Genomic DNA, 24,019 nt, shown 5'->3' with positions numbered 1-24,019 from the left:
TTCATGACTAAACTTTTTTTGAATTTGATAATTATTGTTTTAGGCATGCTAGTTATCAGATGCTAGAAGTAACTTTTCTCTTTAGTTAAAGCAGAAACATCTAAATTAGGAAATGTTTATCAAGCTCAAGTATAAGGAAAATAACATTTATTAATTAGCTACCATCATATGTATACACATATGTATGTGTGTGTTTATTTAAAAAAACTAACGTGTGTTCACATGCATACTAGTATCTCTAGAGGGGCATTTACGTCTAAATAAAATATAAGGGGAAAATTAATAAAGTGAATAATGAGATCCTGATTGCAAGTAGTCAAGATGATAGGAATTTAGTATTTGTTTAGATAAGCTATAAATGTAGAACTTATTTCATTGTTTCTTGGCATATGATAAAACAATTTGAAAATGTAGTATAAATTTATTATGTATTTTTAATAAATCATATGCCATTAGTAGTCTCTATACGTTCTATAATTTTTAAATTCCCAGCAGATAAAATGTTTCACGGATTTCATTATCCCTAATACCTAAACTTAAAACTCAGCGAAAATCTGAAACATTCATCTATAGAAAGTATTGATATATACATTACTATTATGAACTTAATTAAGGTTTACAGTTCCATTTTTAAGAAGTATACTTTTATATAAATTGTATTAGTAAGGTTTATCATTAGCAAACTGTGTGCTTTATTTCATTACATCTAAGATGTCATTGATTATAAGACACAATAATTTTGTGTTAATAATAAAGATAAAAATATTGCCAACTAAAACTGCCATATTGTTGATGATTAGGTGAATCTTGATTTCATAGATGTTAATATGTGGGAAAATGTGTATCTTAGAAGCACTGATGTAAAGTATTTGATTTTAATGTCCCTATTTGTCAATAATTTTAAACATAAACACCATTTTATTTTTTTAAGAAGAAATGTTTATTAGGAGTAAAAATTGAACTGTGCTAATATTGAATGTCAACTGTAATTGAAAAGTAAAATGTTAAAAAGGATTAAACTGTGCTGATAAATATATTGACTATGATTAATCCTTAGCAACTTTGTATGAAATAACTAAGTAATTTCAACTTCTTGAGAAAAATTATGTCCAGCCTTAAATAGGAAGTAATTTATAGTCCAAGTTACCCAAAACTTAAAATACAATGTTAACCTCACAAATTTAAGGTTAACTAAAATACAAAACCCCTTTAAACCTTGTTTTGTCCAGATGAGTTTAAGCTGGAGTCTTAAAATGAACCTGAAGCAGGAGCAATCTCACCAAATTAAGTGTTAATTAAAAAAAAAGTTTATGTTTAATAACTTTAAAAATAGCCCCAGTGTTTTTCACTTGGCTTGCAAAGAAAAATTAAAATGTGCATGTATTTTTGCTTGTTTCCTTCACTTATGTTTAATTGGATGCATTAATTACAACAAATTGACTAATTGGATAAGATTCAGTGTTTGTCCAATTTTTGCAAAGAATCAACAGGGTGCAATTACAGATTGATACTGTATAGACTGCAGCTTGTTATGCAGACTCTACTAATATGTGGGCAGGATATAGATGAGTGATAAATTACATCTGAAAATCAAATGTAGATGTCAAGTATAAAGAGGTTTTCTAGTGCTTTAGACTTCTCACATAAGTTAACATTTCAAATGTAAACTTAGTTTGCAATTGCTCTTTGCTTCCTGAACCAAGCTATGTTTTGATATATAATTATTATATGGTGCTGAAGTTTGCTAATAGATCCCTTTAATGTTTTAACAAAACAAAACTTGCACAAAGCCTTTATTATTAATATAGTCTGTATTACTTTTTTGCTTTACTTTGGTGATATTTCTGGAAATAGCAAACTATCAGTTTATCTGAAGAATGTATCTGAAATTTTAGTTTCATTTATAATGATGTTTTATTAGAATTAAAATAGTAAACTCTGTGATTCATGATGGAAGAATCGATTGTTCTTTGGTAATTTGGTATTTTACTTCTCTATTTGTTTTGTTTTGTTTTACTTTTGGATCATCTGATTTCCTTCAGATAACATTTATCGCTATCATTTGTCATTGTACGGTCAGTGGAGATTTCTGGTTCAAAAGTCAGATAAACTTTAACTGTAATAATTTACTAAAAGATAACATAGTTTCATATTTTTCTTTATTCATTAAAACTGTGTTTACTGATATCAATATCTATCAACTGGTTGAGCTGTAGTGTCGTTTTAAAATCAGTAAGATTTTAAATCCAATATACAGATCATGTGTCATAGAAATGTATACTTGAAACCTATATAATCTTATTAACCAGTGTCACCCAATAAATTTCATTAAAATAAATAAAATCCACTTAAATATAAAATCAGTAGGATATGTTGGAAATAGTAGACTAGGAATAATAAAGAGACCCTACTGTCTTTTATTGAATTTGTAACTGTCAGTTTAGTTCATCTTTTGGAGCTGAAGTTTTGCTACTAGTTTAGTGTTGCCAATACCTGCCTTGCCTAGTTCAGACTTTCTCAGGATTAATTGAGATGATGTAGGTAACAGCACATTGATATTTTTAAATGTTCTATAAATAGTTTTATTATCCTGAACGTTTGTTTCTAGAGTATTCTGCACTAACTGTCCTGGGCAAATGGTTCCCAAATCTGGTGGAGCATCAGAGAATCCATTAAAGATTTTTTAGAATTATGCTTGGGTCCCACCTACTAGATCAGTATCCTGAGGCTGAGACCTACAACTCTACTTCTTTTCTTATTATTGTTAATCCTCACCCGAGGACATTTTCCATTGATTTTTATAGAGAGTGGGAGGGAGTGGGAAAGACAGAGAGAAACATCAATGTGAGAGAGACATCAATTGGTTGCCTCCCGCCTGGGGCCAGGGATAGAGTCTGCAACTGAGATACCTGCCTTTGACCCAGAATCCACCCTTCGACCCTTGAGTCTGCTGGCCAGTGCTCTATCCACTGAGCCAAACTGGCTAGGGCAACTTTACTTTTTACTTTTAACTAATTTCAGACTCTCAAAGACAGATCCGAGCTCCCCTAGGCTCTTTACAACTAGCTTCCTCAAATGCTGACATTATATGTAACCAAGGCATAATGATCAAAACCTGGCGATAAACACTTATGCAATCCTATTAATTTATTTATAGACCTCATGCAAATTTTGTCAGTTCTGGGTTTTTTTGGTCACCATCCAATTCAGAATCCTACATTTTATTTTGTTGTCATGTCTCCTTACACTACTCAAATTTGGGATAATTCTTCCATCTTTTTTGACATTTTCTATTTTTGAAGCATACTGGCCAATTATTTTGTAGGATGTCTCACAATTTAAGCCTTTCTGGTGTTTTCTCACTAGGAATCTGTATTTTTAATAGACACCCTTCTAATAAAGCCTGCCTCACACATTTAGGAATTACTGATCAATAACAACCTAATTTTTGTTCTCCTTTGAGGTATCATCTATATGCCATTTTAGAGGGCATATGTAAAAATTTTAGACTTTGACACATTTAGTAGGAAACTACTATAATCTGACTGATCTCTTGTAAAGTTAGGATGTGAAAAAGATTTTTTCATGGGTTAAGAATGACTAATGAGTTTATAAAATAATATACTATTTCAAACCTATATAATAATATTGAAAGAAAATGCAGTATATAGAAAACAAAATTATCTTTTTTTGTTTAAAGAACATTTTTAAGATAATTCATATAGTGAAGGTTTATCTAAGATATGGGAAACAATTGCATCTAACCTACCACTTTCTACCAAATGAATGGGTATTCAAGATTGATTTGGCAGCACTTATTGGTAATTTTCATTTAATTATTCCATACCACTAGAAACAGTGTAACCTCTTCATAGTCATTTATAAATACAAAAAATGCTAATATCTCTGCTTCTGATTTCATTAAGGTTTTTATTCACTGGGAAGTGAGTTTTAACGAAGCCACATAGATACTGTATCAGAATATGTATTTTACATAATTCCTTTAGCTTACCCAACACTGAGAAAATACTGTAAAGCAGCGGTTCTCAACCTGTGGGTCACGACCCCTTTGGGGGTCGAACGACCCTTTCACAGGGGTCGCCTAAATACATCCTGCGTATCAGATACGATTCATAACAGTAGCAAAATTACAGTTATGAAGTAGCAACGAAAATAATTTTATGGTTGGGGGTCACCACAACATGAGGAACTGTATTAAAGGGTTGCGGCATTAGGAAGGTTGAGAACCACTGCCTTAGACATTAGGAGTCTTAGGCTTTGGAGTGAGGTATTTCTATCTCTATTCTTACTATCAGTGTGACTTTGAAAAAATTATTTGACTTTTTTAAACCTCAATTTTCTCCTCTTATAAAATAACTAGAGGCCCAGTGCATGGATTTGTGCACTGGTGGGGTCCCTCAGCCTGGCCTGCCCCCTCTCACAACCCGGGACCCCTTGGGGGATGTCGGACTGCTGGTTTCGGCCCAATCCCCACAGGCCAGGCTGAGGGACCCCACCGGTGCATGAATCCATGCACGGGGCCTCTAGTATGCATGTAAGATCTTTGGTTAATCTCTTCCTGACCTCCCACTTCCCTCCTTTCCTATGAGATTCATCAGTCTGTTCCATGTTTCCATGTCTGTGCGTTGAGCGTCTGCCCCCTGGTGGTCAGTGCGCATCATAGCTAACAGCCAAACAGTCACTTAGGCTTTTATATATATAGCTAGTATTTACCTTTACCTCTCAGAGTTGTAGGAACATCAAGTGAGATAATGTCTATAAAGTTTAGATTATAGTGGTGTGAGACATGAAACTGAAACAGTCAGTATAGGCAACTTTTTTGAGAACTGGATAAGAAGAAGGAAGAACAAGATCATGTGCTATCTAATAATAGATATAACTGCAAGGGAGATTTTTATTTTAAAAAGGAAACCAGAGTAGGAAAAGGGACCTGAAGAGGGAGGAAAAGCCCAATGAAAGTGTGAGAGGGAATGCAGTATAACTGTGGTTGGTTCCTTAATGTTTTTTTTTTATATATATAATATCTTTTTGTACTTTTATTTTCTGGTTCCAACATGAATTGTGTTTTTGCTCTTATTTACCAGAAGAGTGCAGGTGAGCTACCAACTAAGAATTAATCATTATCCTGTTGAAGGTAATCATTACACCAATACAACAGTAACCTGCAAATATATCATTCTAGAATCTTTTCTCGCTTTACATCTAGTCAGTAATCAAATCCTACCAGTTCTGCTTCCAGAATTTAAAATTGTGTCTTTTTCACCACATCACCATGACCCTATCTTGCACTCTTCATCACTCACTTGAATTGTCATTTGCCTTATCACTGGTTTCCGTGCCTTGCATTTCACTTCCTTCTGGTTGCATTGCTCTCTTATTTAAAATTCTTTCCTTCCCCCAATTTTATTGAAATATAATTGGCATATAACTTTGTATTAGTTTAAGATGTACAACATGACTTGATATATGTGTATATTCTGAAATTATTACTATAATAAGTTTAGGTAACGTATCACAGTCATGAATTTTTTTGTGACTTGTGATGAAAACTTTTAAGCTTTACTGTCTTAGCAAGTTTCAAATACACAATACAGTATTGTTGACTATAGTTTCATCCCCAGAACTTACCCATTTAAAATCTCATATTTTTCACTTTCTCTTTTTTTGCATTAATTTGTAGCTATCTTAGTGCCATTTGTTGTTAGTGGTGAACATGACATTGTTTTTATTATTATGTTTTTATTGATTTTAGAGGGAGAGGGAGAGAGAGATAGAAATGTCAATGAGAGAGAAACACCCATGGGCTGCCTCCTGCACCTCCCTACCCCCCTATACTGGGGATCAAGCCCGAAAGCCTGGCATGTGCCCTAACCAGAATTGAGCTAGTGACCTCGGTGCACAGAATGATATTCAACCAAATGAGCCACACCAGCCAGGCAGTGACACATTGTTTTTAAATTCCTGCCCTATAAAAGCTGGCCTCCAAGTAAAATGTTGACTCCTTGCATGTCATACAAGGCTTCCTGTGACCTTTGTAGATGACCATCTCTCTGGTTCTTCCCCTTGTAGTACTCTGTGTATTCCAGACATGATCTTATCACTGCATATTCTCATTCTTCTGTGGTATCCCCCTACCTAGACTGTACCCTACCGCCTTTTTTACTACCTGTTGAACTCCCTTTCATCATTCAAATCTCGGACTTCACCTTTTCTCTAAAGTATCCTTTACTCTTCAATAAACATAAGTAGTTCTTCCTTTCTATTCACATGGTATCCAGTACTAAGTTCTATATTAGCATTTTAACTGTGATCATATTCCAACAATATTTTAAGGTTAGGAACTGTGTCCACTTTCTCTTCAAATCCTAGAACCTAGGAAAATGCCTGGACTATAATAATTTCATGTGGTGATCATTAGTTGAGAAATTACTATGTGTCAAGAGGTAACATGCATTACCCACTTAATTCTCAACAATAGAGGTAGCTGTTATAATATCCCTATTTTCTAGGCAAGGAAACGAAGGCCAAACAAGATCAAATAATTTGCCCAGTCTAATAGGTAAACGGTGGAATCACATTTAAAGTCTTTGGTCGTATGATTTCAAACTTCATGCTTTTAACCTCCAAGTTGTCCCACATTAGTAAATAATCTTTGAAAAATTCTGGGTTTTTTATGTTTTATCTAAAATAGAATTTTCCTGATTAGCAGTTAGCATGGTTTGTGAGTAACATGGTCCTTTGGGATCATGTCCTTCCATCTGTTGAACCAGATTAAGAAATTAGGAAGGAAATGTGGGAGGTCTGTACTTCTACCTTTGATCAGGGTCAGGAAATGAAAAAATCATTTTCATTTTAGACATTTATATTTCATGTGCATGTGTAAACATCAATATACATACACACATATATATACAAGATAACAAAATAAATGAATTATTTTAAGTACTAAATACAGTTATATGAACTGACATTTTCCTGTGAAAAATAATCTTGAGCCTAAGTAACAAGTGATACAACTTGCTTTGAAGCACATTAACTAAATATTAATTTGTGTTTGCTCCAGTAGAATTCAGTATTTGTGTTGAGAATGTTGTGGGTTTCGTGATAATTAGTATCTTTGGTTGAACATTCAAGTGATATAAAATGGCATAAAGCTTATCATGGCAATCTTAACTTGACCCAAAATGAAAAAATATAAAAAGATCTTACTGTGTACTCTTTTCCTGTTGAAACAGCAAACTCATTATTACATTGGGTAAGAAACAAAAAAGAAAGAATGAGTCTTCAGATGAAATATCTGATGCAGAGCAGATGCCACAGCGTGCATGCAAAGAGGAAGACTCTCAAGTGAGTATTAAATTGTTTTCTGAGACATGAAGCACTGGTAGAATTATGTAGATAGCATAATATTACTTTGCAGATATTTATACTGTAGCTTAGTAGTAAAAATACATTTTATTGTATAGCAGAACTTACCTGACAGCATGACTACAGTATGCTCCTAGCAGTATTACCGTAGAATGTTAGGCCCGGGGGGAAACTTACATGTCCTCTCAAGCCCCTCATTTTTCAGATAATGAAATTGAAGCCCAGAGAGGTTAAGTAATAATCCAAAGTCCCCGCTGGTTTGAGCCTGGAGAAGTATCTAGTGATATTCTGTACTTCCAGAGTCCTTTTGAATGAACTTAATGATGGAGATATTAATTTTTAAAATCACCTACAAATGATAAAGCAAATGGATGGAATCATTCCTAGATATAATTTCTTTGCTCTGCTTCTGTCAAAGAAAAATATAAACATTTATATTAAAAATCCCCTGATGTAGACAAAAATACTGTGCTTTTTGCCCTTTTTTGGGGAATAGGTGGATATTTAAAATAACCTTGTGAAGTTAACAAATATATAGTGAAGGTCATAATAATTCAGGCCACCCTCTGCCCTCTAATAATTAAAGTATAACTATAGGCCGTAGGGGTGGTGGCAGTTGTTGAATTATGGGGCCAGAAAGCCCCTGAATGGCCTTTCTTCTTCCTTATGCAGCTTCTTATCCAATGGGAGAGTAGTGGCTCAAGGCTCCTGGGCTGCTGCAAGAGTTGAGGTAAGGGCAGTGACTGAAGCTCCTAATATTACATGGCCTGGCTTTTTCTTCATATGTTATCTTTAACTTAGGTAAACTTATTATTAACTTAGTCAACATGAGAAAATTTACTTTAATTTTTACTAGAATAATGCTGGCCATTTTTCCATTATGTAATTACCAAGCATTGAAATGGTAGAATAGGTTTACACACACATTTCTTCCATACCTTTCACTATAGTGTTAGTTTGCTTTGATTCGTGTTACTTTAACACACACATAAAAAAATTAAGTGGGAAAGGAAGGAAATATTTTCTAATAAACACTTACAAATCTATATTATTGATATATGTAAAGGTATCATTATATAAATGATGGAGAGGTCCATGTAGCTTTCAACCACAGTGGATTTGAAGGCTTGAAAAATAATTTAAGTTTACAGTTTGGGGTCAGATGGAAATCTAAAAATATAAATATGATATTTAATTTAGTATCTTTAATCTCAATAGAGAGTACTTCAGTAGTCTGACTATATTTAGATTTAACTTTTTAAAAAGCCCTGAGTAGATTTTATTAGGATTATGATAGGAAACAAGTAATATGTTGTCATAATGAACTATTTATTAGTCATTTAGAAGCATAATGTCCCTGACCTCTTTTGTAAATACTAGACTGATCTGTTGTAGCCCTTAAGACATAAGAAGAAAAAAGCTTGGAAAAAAATCTAAAAAAAGAATTTGTCACTATTTCAAATTATGGTTTGAAAACCATTATGGAGGAAGAAAGCCAGAAAAATCACATTAGCAAAAAATGTAGACATCAAATTAGTATTTATATTTTAAAAGTAGTACAGATATTATATGACAGAGAAAGATAATTGATGAGAGTGAGACATTGTTTGGATTTGCCTAATGTGTAACTATATAACCTAGTATAATTTATGATAAGATCAGCTATAATCTTATAACTCACACAAAATCTTTTAGACTAACAAAGTCTTCATAGGATTAGAGAGCACTTGACAATAAGTGACCCTCATTCTGTCTTGGGAAGAATTACCTGAATGTGCACTTTTGTTAGTTCAAAGGATTCTTTCATGTCACTCATTTACTGTTTACTAAAGACTAAAAGTGAGGCATTTCAAAGTACTAATAGATGCATAAGTGACTAGAAAGGAAACTAATGCTGAAAATACCTAACAGAACCTTCTAAAAGTATACTGAATTATTCTCAAACTTTGTTAATTAGAAGATTTGTGCCTAGTGAGACATAACATTGATGGTACATGTTATTGTTAGAATAATAGATGTCGCTGTTGGTTATTAATTTAAACTATTCTTGAACATTAAGAACTGTGTGATGCCCATAATAGAAATCGAAACATTCCTTTAGCCTGCTATTAAATTAGAGATCCTTAGGATTTCCCCCCACCAGGGGATAATATTTCATATCTTTCACAACAGCATGTGGGAAAATTGGGTTTTTAGAAGTTCTTTTATAATTTTTATGTGCCACCTTCCTGTCTCTAATATTAACAAAAGAGGCACCCTGAGTTTTGAAATGTAAATGTCCTCTTGGCCAGGAGATGGTGGCCTAGAATTGTCTACTGCATTTGGCTGAGCTAAATCAACATGTTGGTTGCTCTTTCTCTAAATATAGCACTAGTCTCAGGAGAAAGAGGCAGAGGCACGTTCAAAGCCACTGCAGCCTTCTGGTTATAGATAAGTTTGTCCCTGCCCTGCTCATGATCCAGCCATTTTTGTCATGGCTCTGGGAATATGAAAGACCTACCAAATTGAAGACATTGTCAGAAATCAAAAGGAAAACACATGAGTTATTTGCTGGTTAGATTTTAGGAGGAGTATCATGGGAGTTACTCAATATGCAAAAGAAAATGGAATAGAAAAAGGAAGAATGGATAGATTTACCAAATATTGAGCCCTAGAACAGTTAGCTGAGATACCTCCACCCACGAGATTTTAGGGAGGTGAAAAAAAAAAACTAAGTCCTTTGGGATTTTCTTGTCATTGTGAGTTTGTTTTTATAGTGGGAACACCAAATATTAGATATTTAGGGAGGTAAGTAAAGCCATGTGTATTTGATATCTAATTTAAAATTACTTAGGTTACTTAAAAATTATGTTACTACGTGTAATACTTTTTTGTAGGTTTATTTCGGTTTTTATGATAGTGATGTTCTTTATTTTTAAGGAAAGGTAGTAAAATTAGTAAAACACTGGTTCCTCCTTCATTTATACATTTAATTATTTCATTGATTTACTACTTTATTTTGCATATTTCTTATCAAATATTTTATATTATTTTGTTTTATTCTGTTTTAAATGCAACTTCATTAGTTTCATGGCAAATATTATTTAATTTCTTCTTCTAGTTTTATGTCCCTGATTAGTTATTTAATTTAATATTCATCTGATGCAATTTTTAGGTTTTGGGCAAGTCTACGAAGGTATTAGTTTAAAATATGTGTTGCCCGAGGTGCGAAATAGTTAAATAAATCAGATACCTTTTACTCTTCTTAATAGTTTCTAAAGAAAAGTAATAACATAATTACTAATTACTAATAAAATATATTTTGCCCAAGCTGTGACAGCTAACTAAAACAAAATCTTTTCATTCTTAACAATCTCTAAAGAAAAGAAATAAAGGTCTTACTAATCTTTGTTATTTGAAACTTTAGGAAATAAATCTGAAGATTGTAAGCCTGTGGCAAAGGGCAAATGATAAAAAAGGAGAAATGAGGGAAAATTAATGTAGCATACAATTTTGAAAATTCAATGTACAAAACTGCCACACTGAAGTAATTATTTTAAAATCTTTTCTTTAAAATAAGTCATATAAATATGACCCTTATGGTTCATTACAGAAAAGAAGATCAAATCGACAAATTAAAAGGAAAAAGTACGCAGAAGATGGAGAGGGGAAACAATCTGAGGAAGAGGTTAAAGGTTCTATGAAAATAAAAAAGAATTCAGCTCCTTTACCTGGGGAACAGCCTTTACAGTTATTTGTGGTAAGATACATTTAGGGTTATGATTACAAGACACTTTAAACCAACATAAATTCTTAAAATACGTATTATGTTTTCTCCTAAAAGCTGCTCCAACTTCTCCTCCTGGATTCTTTATTGTAGTTAATAGAACCTTTAATCGTTCAAATTTGGGACTCATGCACCTCCCAAATATATAATCTTTTTAAAATTTTTAAAAATTTTTATTGAATTCAGAGAGGACAGGAGAGGGAGAGATAGAAACATCAATAAAGAGAGAGAATCATTGATTGGCTGCATCTTGCACGCCCCCTACTGGGGATCGAGCCCACAACGCTGGCATGTGCCCTCAACTGGAATGGAACCTGGGACTCTTCAGTCTGCAGGCTGACGCTCTATCCACTGAGCCAAACCAGCTAGGACCCAAATATGTATTCTTGAAACTTCTCTAATCTCTGTCTTTTCTGAAGACTATTTCTAAGTTAGAAGCCTGGTTATAGTACATTTCTACTGAAAATTCTAGCAGTTTCCCAGTCTTAAAAAAATAACTGCCTTCTCAACACAGCATGTGAAATGCTTTGTATGGCTGTTTTGGCCTTACCTTTTGCCACTTCTTTAAAAGCAGTCTATCCACTGGATTTATGAACATAGTGCCCAAAGACTCTGTTTGACATCTCTGTCATTGCATATGAATTTTCCTTTCGGTTTAATTTTTTAATCTCTGCTCTAGATTGTGAGCAACCACGATCTGCTAGCTCACTGATCTGGCACCGTGGGCAAGTACTCACCTTCTCTCTGCCCGAGTTTCCCAACCTGTAAAGCAGAGATGATAATAGTGTCTACCTCACAGTGTAGTTGCAAGAATTAAATTAATATATGCAGAGTGCTTAAAATAATGCCTATTACAGAAAAAAAGCATAATATGTTCACTTTGATATTATAGATGAGGTTGAGAACAGTAACAACAACGATTTACTTTTCTGTTTTTTCAGTTCTAACACTTGATGCCTGGCACAGGTGTTGCATATATATTTGTTGAACTTTCATGTGTTCATAAACATACAAGGTAAAACCTAAAGGAATTTGCAGAATGTGCAATTATATTTTTCATCCTTCCTACAGGAGAATCCAAGTGAAGAAGATGCAGCAATTGTGGACAAAATATTATCTTCGAGAATTGTGAAAAAGGAAGTAAGTGGTGGCACATTACATTTTATACTTTATATTCAATGGTCTGGTAATAAAAGTCATAATTACTGATTTTATTTTCTTAGATATCACCTGGAGTGATGATTGATACAGAAGAATTTTTTGTAAAATACAAGAATTAGTAAGTATTTCAGTTAGAAAAATAATGGAAAGATGTTGATTAATATATTTAACTATATTAAGTTCAATTTATTTTATCTGCATGTTAAATGTTTTATTATTTATTATTTCATGAAGTTGAACATCATTAAAAATGAGAAGACAACCTTTCATGTTAAGATTGAATTTTTTTCCGAATATCAAAACGCAGGAATCTATAAAATACACTTTTACAAATTATAGAACATTATTTATTATATTTGTATTTTTGAACTTTTCAAAATTTTATTCAGCTTTTTTCTATACTTTGGTGAAAGAAAATGATTTAAATAAGGTTACATTAACTTCAAAACAAATTAGCTTTCTGATCATGGCAAAACTATTACAATGAAGAAATAAACAATAAATCATATCTTGTTACCCTATGATGTAGTGTACCATTCTGTTATTAGCAAATTGCAAACCTTAGACTACAATCTTTTTAGGATATTGTGATCTCATGGCTCTTGACATTAAATGAAATGATGAATGAACTACCTATTTGTAAAGTGGAAGATAATATTTTGCATTGAATACTATGATTAAAAATAAGTTTAAAACAAAACAAAGCAAGGTTTTCTATATTCTAATATGTTGCCTTTATAAATATTGTAGCTCCTATCTTCACTGTGAATGGGCCACAGAACAGCAGCTTTTGAAAGATAAAAGGATCCAGCAGAAAATCAAACGATTCAAATTGAGACAAGCACAAAGAGCACATTTTTTTGCAGACGTAAGAAAAAATAAATAAATGAGACTATTATGTGTTGAACTCTGAACATGTAGTATTTTTTATCAAAATTTTAAGTATTATTCATATTATTTCTTAGGTCTTAAACTTTAATGTTGACTACAAATGCTATCCATATGTACTATTTTTCTTTTCCCAAATTTAGCTTGGAAACTATTTGAAGCAGGAACACTGGTAATTCAGAATATAGATACATCCTGTATTGTTAAATTAGCATGTATTTCAATACTTAGAGTTGAAAGTGAGTGTGTTAACATCTCAGAATTTAACAAGTTAGTCAAGTAATGGAACTGGTGTTATAGCAAATAAGTGGAAAATAAGATTTTTCCTGAAATATATTTCATATATTTTATACCAGCTTTCTATGTGTGAACAGATAATTGGAAAAATTCACTTACCTTTCTAGGCTTTACTAAATAGTCTGATGTCCTTTCCTGCTCTAAATTATTTTTCTTTTAATAGACTTTTTTTTCAGAACAGTTTTAAATTCATCTAATTTTTTTAGGCCCTCCAAGTAGCTCAGATGTTCATACCAATATGCCAAGGCTGGCTCTCCTGTCAGGACACATACAAGAAGCATTCAATGAACGCATAAATAAGTGGAACAACAAATCCATGTTTCTCTCTCTCTCTCTTTCTCTCTCAGATCAAGAAATAAATTTAAAACTTTTTAATTTGAAACTTTTTTAGACTTTATTTTGAGCAATGAAAATGAAGTTGCAAGAATTATACAATGAATTCCCACATATATTTAAAAAATATTTTTTATTGATTTCAGAGAAGAAGGGTGGGGGGAGAGAGATATGAATGATGAGGTTCACTGATTGGCTACCTCCTACACGCTCTCCACAGGGGTGGTCTTTAACTGTTGGAGCTGAGGAAAGTGGCAAAAAGAGGTACAGAGGCTGCTTTAAGGGAATTTTTAAGGAAGTTTTCTAGAGTAACTTCCTAGTCTGGAATACCTTATTTATTAGTGCTATTTGGTTAGTTTTATGATATAGATTATAATGATTCATAATATAGACAAATTTTCTAGATATCTGTTGGAAATTAAAATGGAAGTATTCCAGTAATTGGAAATTTAATTGAAATCAAATTTATGTGTTTGTTCTATAATGGATAACTAGTATATTTGTGTTTATTTCACTTTTATCTTTCTACTTCTTTGTCAAATATTGTAACTTTTATTTATTTTTATTTATCTTTATTGTTGAAAGTATTACAGATGTCCCTGTTTACCCCCCCAAAAAAATATTGTTACTTTTAAATTTTAGATGGAAGAAGAACCATTTAACCCAGACTACGTTGAAGTAGACAGAGTGTTAGAAGTCTCTTTTTGTGAGGATAAAGATACTGGTGAGGTAAATATTTGGCAAAAAGTTTTTTAACTAAGTAAAAAGTCCTAAAACTTTTCAGTGTTAAAGTTAACCATCTAAAAACACAAAAAAATGTTTCATCAGTTTTTATTGATGTTGGTTAATATATTAAGCTATTTATTCTTTTTCAAAATGGTAAAATAGAAAAATGTTTCTTCCAGCCCGTCATTTACTACTTAGTAAAGTGGTGCTCATTACCATATGAAGATAGCACCTGGGAACTAAAAGAAGATGTAGATCTTGCAAAAATAGTAGAGTTTGAACAATTGCAATCTTCAAGACCTGACACAAGACATTTGGTAAGAACATATATTACACAACTTCATAAACTCTTAGCACATCTTTATTCAGGTGGTTTAATGTTATCTTTGAATTTTTAATTTAGTCCTGGGTATACAATTAATACTGTATTTAAAAATGCTACATCACTACATGTTTGTTAATTTAGTTACTCCTCCATTAGTGGATATTTGAGTGTTTGCTATTATAAACAGTGCTACATTGAATAGTGAGCCCCTGTACAAGTTCATGTAAGACAATCCAAAATTGTAATTCTTTGGCCAGAGCAAATGTGTATCTAACATTTTGATGAGTATTTCCTTCCGCAGTTCTCTCTTGAAAAGTTTTGAATGTGTCTACCTCATCTGTGAATTTTAGATCTTCATACTACTATTTCTCTCAGGTCATTTATAAAAATATTATGAATACCAGTTTCAGCTCTAAGTGGAGTTATTGATTTTCTACTATTGTCTATGAGATGTAGGGAAATGAAAAAATCTGAGATATATCATTCATTCTTTGTTTTTTCCACTAAGGAACGTCCTCCCTCTAATATTTGGAAAAAAATAGATCAATCCAGGGACTATAAAAATGGTAATCAACTCAGGGAATATCAACTGGAAGGACTCAACTGGCTTTTGTTCAATTGGTACAATAGGTATGTAGTATATCTTAGCAGAAAAAATTTAAATTTTTTTATATGTGTGAAAATATGTTAAGTAAAATTGGTACTGATGTTTTATTATTATTATTATCATTATTATTATTATTGAGTCTTCATTATTGAAAGTAAAGTTACCTCAAGAAGATAATTTAATTTGTAATTTAGGATTTTGATTACAATTGCTTTCTTTAAATATATATCAATCAGAGTAGAATACAGTTGATATGTTGATTAGTAATCAAATTTAAAATATGTTTCTTAACATAAAACATCTCTTAGGGAATGTTTTTCAACTTATTAGCCTATACTACTGTTGAAGTTGTTCAAAATGCTTTATTGAACATTATCTCACTTTTTAAATTGAGATGAAAAGATAGTTACAAAGAAGTAAAAATTGTACCATGATTGAGAGAAATGTATAATAGTGTATACAAAGGAGCAGATGAAAGCATTATTAGTAGTAACAGTATCAAAATTTGATTCAGAATTATCTTTTTGGCTTTTACTTCTCACATGATTCTTCTGAGAGGTTACACTTGGTAATGGTGAGTCATAAGACTCAGTTGATGAAGATCATGCAATGCTCTTTCCCCCCTGGTTTATATTTTATACATATTTATCATATTCCTCAAGAGAACCTTCCAGATAAAATAGTAAAATGTTTTTTACTATTCTTCCCTTATCCATACCCTTTCCCATGATCTAAATTGCTTGTTTTAAACACAAACCACTTAAGACTTTTATCACAACCCTGCCTGCCCCCTTTACTCTCTATATGTGAGTGCTTCATAGAGAAGTGTAGGGCCAGCCAGTAAGTAAACTCATTCAAATCCTCGTTTGCCTCGCAAGCCTACAAATGTATCTCCATCTATGGCTATTCTTACTTCTACCTGCATGTATCAGAAGTTACCAGTTCCTGCCCCAGGACCAAGACTAATGCTACCACCTCAATTCTTGACATGCATCTCATCCAGGCTTCTCAGACCTCCCTTCACTCTTCTATTTTCAAGCCATCGCTGAAACCAGTGTCAGTCCTTCAGTCTGTGAACCAGTTTGGGTTTAACCTATATAAAAATGCTGAAGGATAAAACATCTCTTGGCTCTGTTTCTCCTGTTAGCTACCTTGAGTGAATTTCTAGGAAGAGGAGCTGTGCAAGCTCTTCCCATGTCTTCCTCTCCGGTTCTCCTGAAACCTGCTCTCTGGGTTTTGATTCTGTATCATCTCTGAAACTTTTCCAATCCACAACATACATCTCAGCCTTAATTTGCTGCCTTTGCTGCATTGGATAGTAGTTGCTACTTTCCCCCCATTCTCACTGCCAAAAGCTTCCACATTATGACTCTCTGCTAGACCCCCAGCACCTCTGTGACTGTCCCTTTCAGTAGTTTTTGCTGTTTTTTTTTATTTTTTTCATCTGCCTGCCCTTTCAGTGTTGATTTTTCTTGCCCAAAACTCTGCCTTTTTCTCTCTTCTCTTCTTCCATTTTTGTTCCCCCTAAGCCATATTCTGCACCCCTGTCTGCCTTCACATATCAATAACACTAATGATCTCACACTTACCTCTAAGTAACGCTTGAACTTCAAATCCATATTTCTTTTTACTTCTTGCTACCTTAATGTCTCTCTCAATGAGTCTTTAAACTCAACAGATTCAAAATTAATCTTGTCATTTCCTGTTTCCTCCATACCAAATTTATTCTCCCATATTTTATATCTCAGTTAAGAATAATGAAATTCATTTAGTCACCCAAACTAAAAGAAATCTGACTGTCATTCTACACCCTGTATACTTGGTTGGTCACTAGGTCCAAATCATTCTAACTCATAATTAACGTTGGAATCAGTTCTCTTCTGAGTCCCTCTTCCCTTAGTCCACGTGTCCTCCCATTCTTTCCTGCATTATTGCAGGACTTTTTCAATTAGCTTCCAAATTTCTAGTCATCTCATCTTCTAATATCCGCAGTGGCTTTGGAGCAAACTTCAAAATAAAAACCTGACCTCATCAGGTTTTTAAATTTTTTTCAAATTATTGGAATAATGTCTAACTTTCTTTATATATGCCTCCTGCTTATCTTAATATCCGCTACCTTCACCCTTCTCTCAAAACCGCAGTTGTATAACTTGTGGTCCCACAGTGGATCATGTTCTTCCCACTGTGCTCCTTGGCTGTGCTCTCTGGCAAACACTGACCTCCCCTCTCAAAGCAGTCTTCTCGTCTCGGATGTCTTCTCGCCAGAAGTGGACGTTTACTTCTCTGAGCTTTCATAATGAACTTAATACTGACGATTCTTAACCAGTCACGTATCATAATCATCTGTGGAGTTTATTTAAAAATTATAGCTGCTTGTATTCTGTCCCATACACCTTGACTCACAGAATGTGTAGGGGAGGGCCCTGGGTGTCTGGGTTTCTTTCAAGCATTGTAGGCTCTCTTAATGTACAGCCAGCGTTGAAACCCGGTGCTGTATTTGTTCTTCTGTGATAGCACATTGCATGACTACTTATTTGTTTATTTGCATGTCTGCTTCTCTAATAGATACAAGCCCCTGGAAGGCAGAGAACATGTTCTATTTCTTTTGTATCCCATCTTCTCATACTGTCCCTGAGATATAGAAGGTATTTAAAAAATGCTTCCTGAATAAAATATTTAGTCTGCCTTGCGCTTGCCATTTCACTCTAAAAAAAAACATCTATCGGGTGGTATCTTTATTTTGGAGCTACAAAAATGTTTTCTCATTGCAGGGTTATAATAAAATTGTAATCTTTAACCTACTCTGCACTTCAGCAACTTTTACATTTTTATAAATGCGAGCATTTTAACTTGATCATTGATTACTTTTGTATATTTATCTTTAAAACCGTTGTAGTATACAGAAAAACCCAATGTCTACTTGGATAATATATTTGTTTATTTCAGACGAAACTGCATTTTAGCAGATGAAATGGGTCTTGGCAAAACAATTCAATCAATTACATTCCTCTACGAAATCCTTCTGACTGGTATAAGAGGACCTTTCCTGATTATTGCTCCACTTTCTACTATTGCAAACTGGGAGAGAGAATTTCGTACGTGGACTGATATTAATGTTGTGGTTTATCATGGGAGCCTGATTAGCAGACAGATGATACAGCGGTATGAGATGTACTTCAGGGACTCACAGGTGTGTTACCGGTCATTTGGTTTATTGTTTGAATGCTCAGGTTGGAACATGATAAGCATTGCATATTCATTACATTCAGATTTAGGATGGATTTTAATTGCCTATTTAGATCTTCAGTCTCTTTATTCATCATATATTTTATAATAAATATTAGTAGCAAAAGAGAACAATGACTAAAGTAGTTCCGTTTGTGCTCTAATTTATTATGAAGTAGTATTCTTATTTATACAAATGTGCAAATCTATATCTCTAATTTTTAAACTAAATAATGTTTTTACTAAATGTTTAAAATATACATTAAATTTAGAATTATAAAGGTCTCTTTGATAATCCTCCAGTGTGTTTTTTTCTTCTCATTTTAAAAATTTAAATCTTCAGTGAATACCATGAATTTAAAAGCCTGTTGATGTGAAATCTCAAATAGGTTCTTTTTTGTGTTCATTGGATTTTGATTTAGACATTTTTAAAAATTTGGTTTGTTGATCCTGGCCAGGTAGATCATTTGGTTTGAGTGTCATCCCAATATGCCAAGGTTTGTTGGTTTGATCTCTGGTCAGGGTACATACAAGAATTAACCAATGAATGCATAAATAGTGGAACAACAAATCGATGTTTCTCTCTCTCTCTCTTTTTCACTCTCTACCTCCCTTCCTCCCTTTTTTCCTCTTCCCCCCTCCTCTCTCTCAAATCAATTTTTAACAATTTTGGTTTTATATACAGTTTAAGCATACCTCTATAAGTTTTCCCCCTTTGGATTGGTTATTCTAATACTCTGGGGATTTTATGGCTTCTCCGCTCTATCTTATGGGCACATTTTCCATTTTATTTATTTTTTTGGCTACATACATAGGTTATAAAATTTAAGAGATTACATTATAAGAAAGAATTTGCTACCAGAGCCCTAACTGGTTTGGCTCAGTGGATAGAGCGTCAGCCTGCGGACTGAAGGGTCCCAGGTTCGATTCCAGTCAAGGGCATGTACCTTGGTTGCAGGCACATCCCCAGTAGGGGGTGTGCAGGAGGCAGCTGATCGATGTTTCTCATCGATGTTTCTAACTCTCTATTCTTCTCCCTTCCTCTCTGTAAAAAATCAATAAAAGATTTTTTTTTAAAATTTCCTAGCAGAAAATTAATACTTGAAAATATAAAGTGCCAAGTTGAAGTTTTGAGTAGTAATACAACTATTTTTAGATAAAAACTTTATTAAGAAATAAGAAACAAAATGAAAAAACAACAACACACATTTCACATGAAATTGTACTTTTTAATTGGAATTTGGCACTCTAGCTCTACTTCAACATCATCATGATGTTTTATTTTTCTTTCACTGATTCTTCTTTTTATAAGGATCATTATAATTTATGGCCAGATCATGTGATGTAATTTGTGTTAAAATAAGGTAATATATATAACATTGTATTTTTACTTCCCAATTTTAACTGATTTTCTACTTTTTGAGGCTGAAAATTAATGAATTGATTAATTCCTTTAACCTCATTTTCCCTTCTGCTTTACATTTCTATGAAATTAAGCATCTACAAAGTCCTTTAATTATTATCAGTTCTATGGAAAACTTACCTTTGTACCTTTGGGGCCTATGACATTTTAGTTAGGTTATAGTTTGATTTTCTTCTGTCATGTTTTATAATTCTTAATCATACATTTGTAGAATTTTAGCGCTGTGTGGCATCATAGAAATAAGTTCAATTGAATTTTTTTAGAGAAGGTGCAATTAACATATTTTGACTATAAGAGATTTTTAACAACGTCACAATTTTAATGTGTCATGAGTTTGGTATTAATATGATAGCCAAAGAACTGAAAGATTCTTCATGCATTATAAACATGATATTATTTATTAAGTGTTATATTTTTATGATAATTTTATACATTCTAGAAAAATATCAAGGGTTTTAAATTTCAAAAGGTAAAGATTTCTCATGTAATGAGATAAATAGATCTTTAAATATAGGAACAACTTTTGTTACCACTTTTAAATATATTTTAATATAAATTAATTGAATATTTAACGTCTGCTTTTTTCAAATTATTAAATAGCTTGAAATCACAGTAGTAATAAAATTATGCTCAAATTTTCTAAATTGCCACGAGAAGAATAATCACAAACATTTATTGAGTATTTACCATGTGCCAGGCATTATGTTAAACCATTTACATATAATATCTTACTTAATCCTTGCATTGCCAACCTTTAAATATGTAATAATATTATTGTTCCCATTTACAAATGAGCAAACTGAGGTATAAATAAGTTACTTAGTTTCCCCCCAAAGTCATAGAGCATACTGGGAATAACATACCCAGTGAATTATACTTGAGAGCCCTTACTCTTAAGCAATGCATACATCATATTTCAGGTTTTTGAGCCTTATAAATACCATAGACTTATAGTTTTATTTATTTTCTACTGGAGCTATTGTTCAACTTAATGGCCAGTGAATGTAGTCAATATGAATTAATCTAAGTTAATAGGAATTAAAATCCTGTCAGAACACATGTTTCTTAAGCCTTCATTTCTCTCTAATTCCTAAGAGTTTATAGTTTTCAATCCCACTTAAACATTATCTTCACTTGGATTCTATTCCTATAGCATCATCTGTTCCTTCAGAAGTCCCCTTTACTGGTTTCTTCTCATCTTCTCTGTCTCAACATGAGGCAACCCACGGCTCCGTCTTCACATGCTTTTATGCCTATACTCCATCAGATTTCATTTAGCCGCACAATGTATGCCGTCTATACAACTGGAAACTTCAAAAACGATGTCACTAATTCTAACCTCTTTTCTAAATCCCAGAGTCATATCCAAATGCCTATTCAACTATTCCGCTTGGATATCGACTAGGTGTCTCAAGCATAACATATCCAAAACCATAATCCTGAATTTCCTCATTGTAAATAGCAATACCAACTTCTGTGTTCAAGCTAAGAATTTTTAGAGTCAAACTTGAATCCTTTAAGTCATTGCACAACTGCCCATTAGCATATCCTATAGCTCTGTTTTCAAAACACATCTAAAATTGAGCACTTCTCATGACTTCTAATGAGTATCTCTTGCTTCAATTATATCACAGCCTCTTAACTGGTCTATATAATCCTCTCCTTGGGTTGTTTTACTCTTTTTACCATGGCAGCCAAAAGCGAGTCTTTTAAAATTATGTCAAATCATGAAATTTCTTGTCTCAAAATCCTCCAGTAGCTCTTTGTTCACGGTAAGAGCCAAAGCCCTTACTGCAGAATTCAAGTCCCTGTATATCCTTATTCCCTCCACATTGGATGTCAACCACTCCGACTTTCTTGCTATTGTTTGAATACTGCCAAAGGGCCTCCTGCATCAGGGCCTTCACACTTGCTACTTCCGACAAAAACGCTTTTTCCTCTAGACCTCTAGGTCTAGGTATCAACATGGCTTCTGCCCTCATCTTCAGGACTTTGCTCAAATGTCACTTCTCAGTAATGGCTTCTCAGGCACACTATTTTAAAAATTACAATGGTCACCTCTCACCCTCAGCCCTTATCATATTCTAACTTAGTATTTTTAGCTTATTTTTTTTTATTGTTGTATTGTGTTGTTTCTTTGTTCCTTAGTGGCTATGGCCTCTATTTGAAAACTAAAACGTTAAATTCCACGGGGACAATTATATTTATGTGTTTTGTTTACTGCCATATCTCTAGCAACTAGAACAGGGTCTGGCACATAGACACTCAATAAATATTTGTTGACTAAATGACTTGGTAATTTTGATATTAACTACCTTTTTGCCATCCTATGTGTGGACTCATGGATGTAAGTAATCCACATTAATACTGAAGTTTCAGTGGCCAGGTTGTATACAGGTCTCTTCACACATGTCCTGAAATCATTATTATAACTCTTAAAAATTATAAAACATTTTATCGAGGAATGCTTATTTGGGTGTAATTATAAATTATGTAATTGTGTTGGCATAATTTTTAACATCATTCTTAAAAACATAGCAATCTATTAACAGTTTTTTAAAAATATATTTATTGATTTTGAAATCACAGTAGTAATAAAATTATGCTCAAATTTTCTAAATTGCCACGAGAAGAATAATCACAAACATTTATTGAGTATTTACCATGTGCCAGGCATTATGTTAAACCATTTACATATAATATCTTACTTAATCCTTGCATTGCCAACCTTTAAATATGTAATAATATTATTGTTCCCATTTACAAATGAGCAAACTGAGGTATAAATAAGTTACTTAGTTTCCCCCCAAAGTCATAGAGCATACTGGGAATAACATACCCAGTGAATTATACTTGAGAGCCCTTACTCTTAAGCAATGCATACATCATATTTCAGGTTTTTGAGCCTTATAAATACCATAGACTTATAGTTTTATTTATTTTCTACTGGAGCTATTGTTCAACTTAATGGCCAGTGAATGTAGTCAATATGAATTAATCTAAGTTAATAGGAATTAAAATCCTGTCAGAACACATGTTTCTTAAGCCTTCATTTCTCTCTAATTCCTAAGAGTTTATAGTTTTCAATCCCACTTAAACATTATCTTCACTTGGATTCTATTCCTATAGCATCATCTGTTCCTTCAGAAGTCCCCTTTACTGGTTTCTTCTCATCTTCTCTGTCTCAACATGAGGCAACCCACGGCTCCGTCTTCACATGCTTTTATGCCTATACTCCATCAGATTTCATTTAGCCGCACAATGTATGCCGTCTATACAACTGGAAACTTCAAAAACGATGTCACTAATTCTAACCTCTTTTCTAAATCCCAGAGTCATATCCAAATGCCTATTCAACTATTCCGCTTGGATATCGACTAGGTGTCTCAAGCATAACATATCCAAAACCATAATCCTGAATTTCCTCATTGTAAATAGCAATACCAACTTCTGTGTTCAAGCTAAGAATTTTTAGAGTCAAACTTGAATCCTTTAAGTCATTGCACAACTGCCCATTAGCATATCCTATAGCTCTGTTTTCAAAACACATCTAAAATTGAGCACTTCTCATGACTTCTAATGAGTATCTCTTGCTTCAATTATATCACAGCCTCTTAACTGGTCTATATAATCCTCTCCTTGGGTTGTTTTACTCTTTTTACCATGGCAGCCAAAAGCGAGTCTTTTAAAATTATGTCAAATCATGAAATTTCTTGTCTCAAAATCCTCCAGTAGCTCTTTGTTCACGGTAAGAGCCAAAGCCCTTACTGCAGAATTCAAGTCCCTGTATATCCTTATTCCCTCCACATTGGATGTCAACCACTCCGACTTTCTTGCTATTGTTTGAATACTGCCAAAGGGCCTCCTGCATCAGGGCCT

General features: G+C 33.2%; 1 protein-coding gene across 7 annotated transcripts in view; it reads left to right on the top strand.

The window, feature by feature from the left end:
- The window catches only part of CHD9 (chromodomain helicase DNA binding protein 9), a 128,717-nt gene that overhangs the window by 58,539 nt on the left and 46,159 nt on the right, over positions 1-24,019 (top strand). For 6 of the 7 annotated variants that reach the window (XM_014528417.1, XM_014528421.1, XM_014528416.1 and 3 more), the window contains 9 exons: positions 7,257-7,368; positions 10,982-11,128; positions 12,227-12,295; positions 12,379-12,434; positions 13,067-13,184; positions 14,477-14,563; positions 14,740-14,877; positions 15,394-15,515; positions 18,439-18,682. In XM_014528417.1, coding sequence (XP_014383903.1) covers positions 7,257-7,368; positions 10,982-11,128; positions 12,227-12,295; positions 12,379-12,434; positions 13,067-13,184; positions 14,477-14,563; positions 14,740-14,877; positions 15,394-15,515; positions 18,439-18,682 — 1,093 coding nt within the window. Of the gene's footprint in view, positions 1-7,256; positions 7,369-8,061; positions 8,120-10,981; positions 11,129-12,226; positions 12,296-12,378; positions 12,435-13,066; positions 13,185-14,476; positions 14,564-14,739; positions 14,878-15,393; positions 15,516-18,438; positions 18,683-24,019 lie in introns of all 7 variants that reach the window. The other variant, XM_014528422.1, reaches the window with a different exon arrangement.

Source organism: Myotis brandtii, unplaced genomic scaffold (genome assembly GCF_000412655.1).
Source record: "Myotis brandtii unplaced genomic scaffold, ASM41265v1 scaffold633, whole genome shotgun sequence".
Lineage (NCBI taxonomy): Eukaryota > Metazoa > Chordata > Mammalia > Chiroptera > Vespertilionidae > Myotis > Myotis brandtii.
The sequence above is the reverse complement of the archived record's forward strand: the minus strand, read 5'-3'. Positions and strand labels throughout refer to the sequence as shown.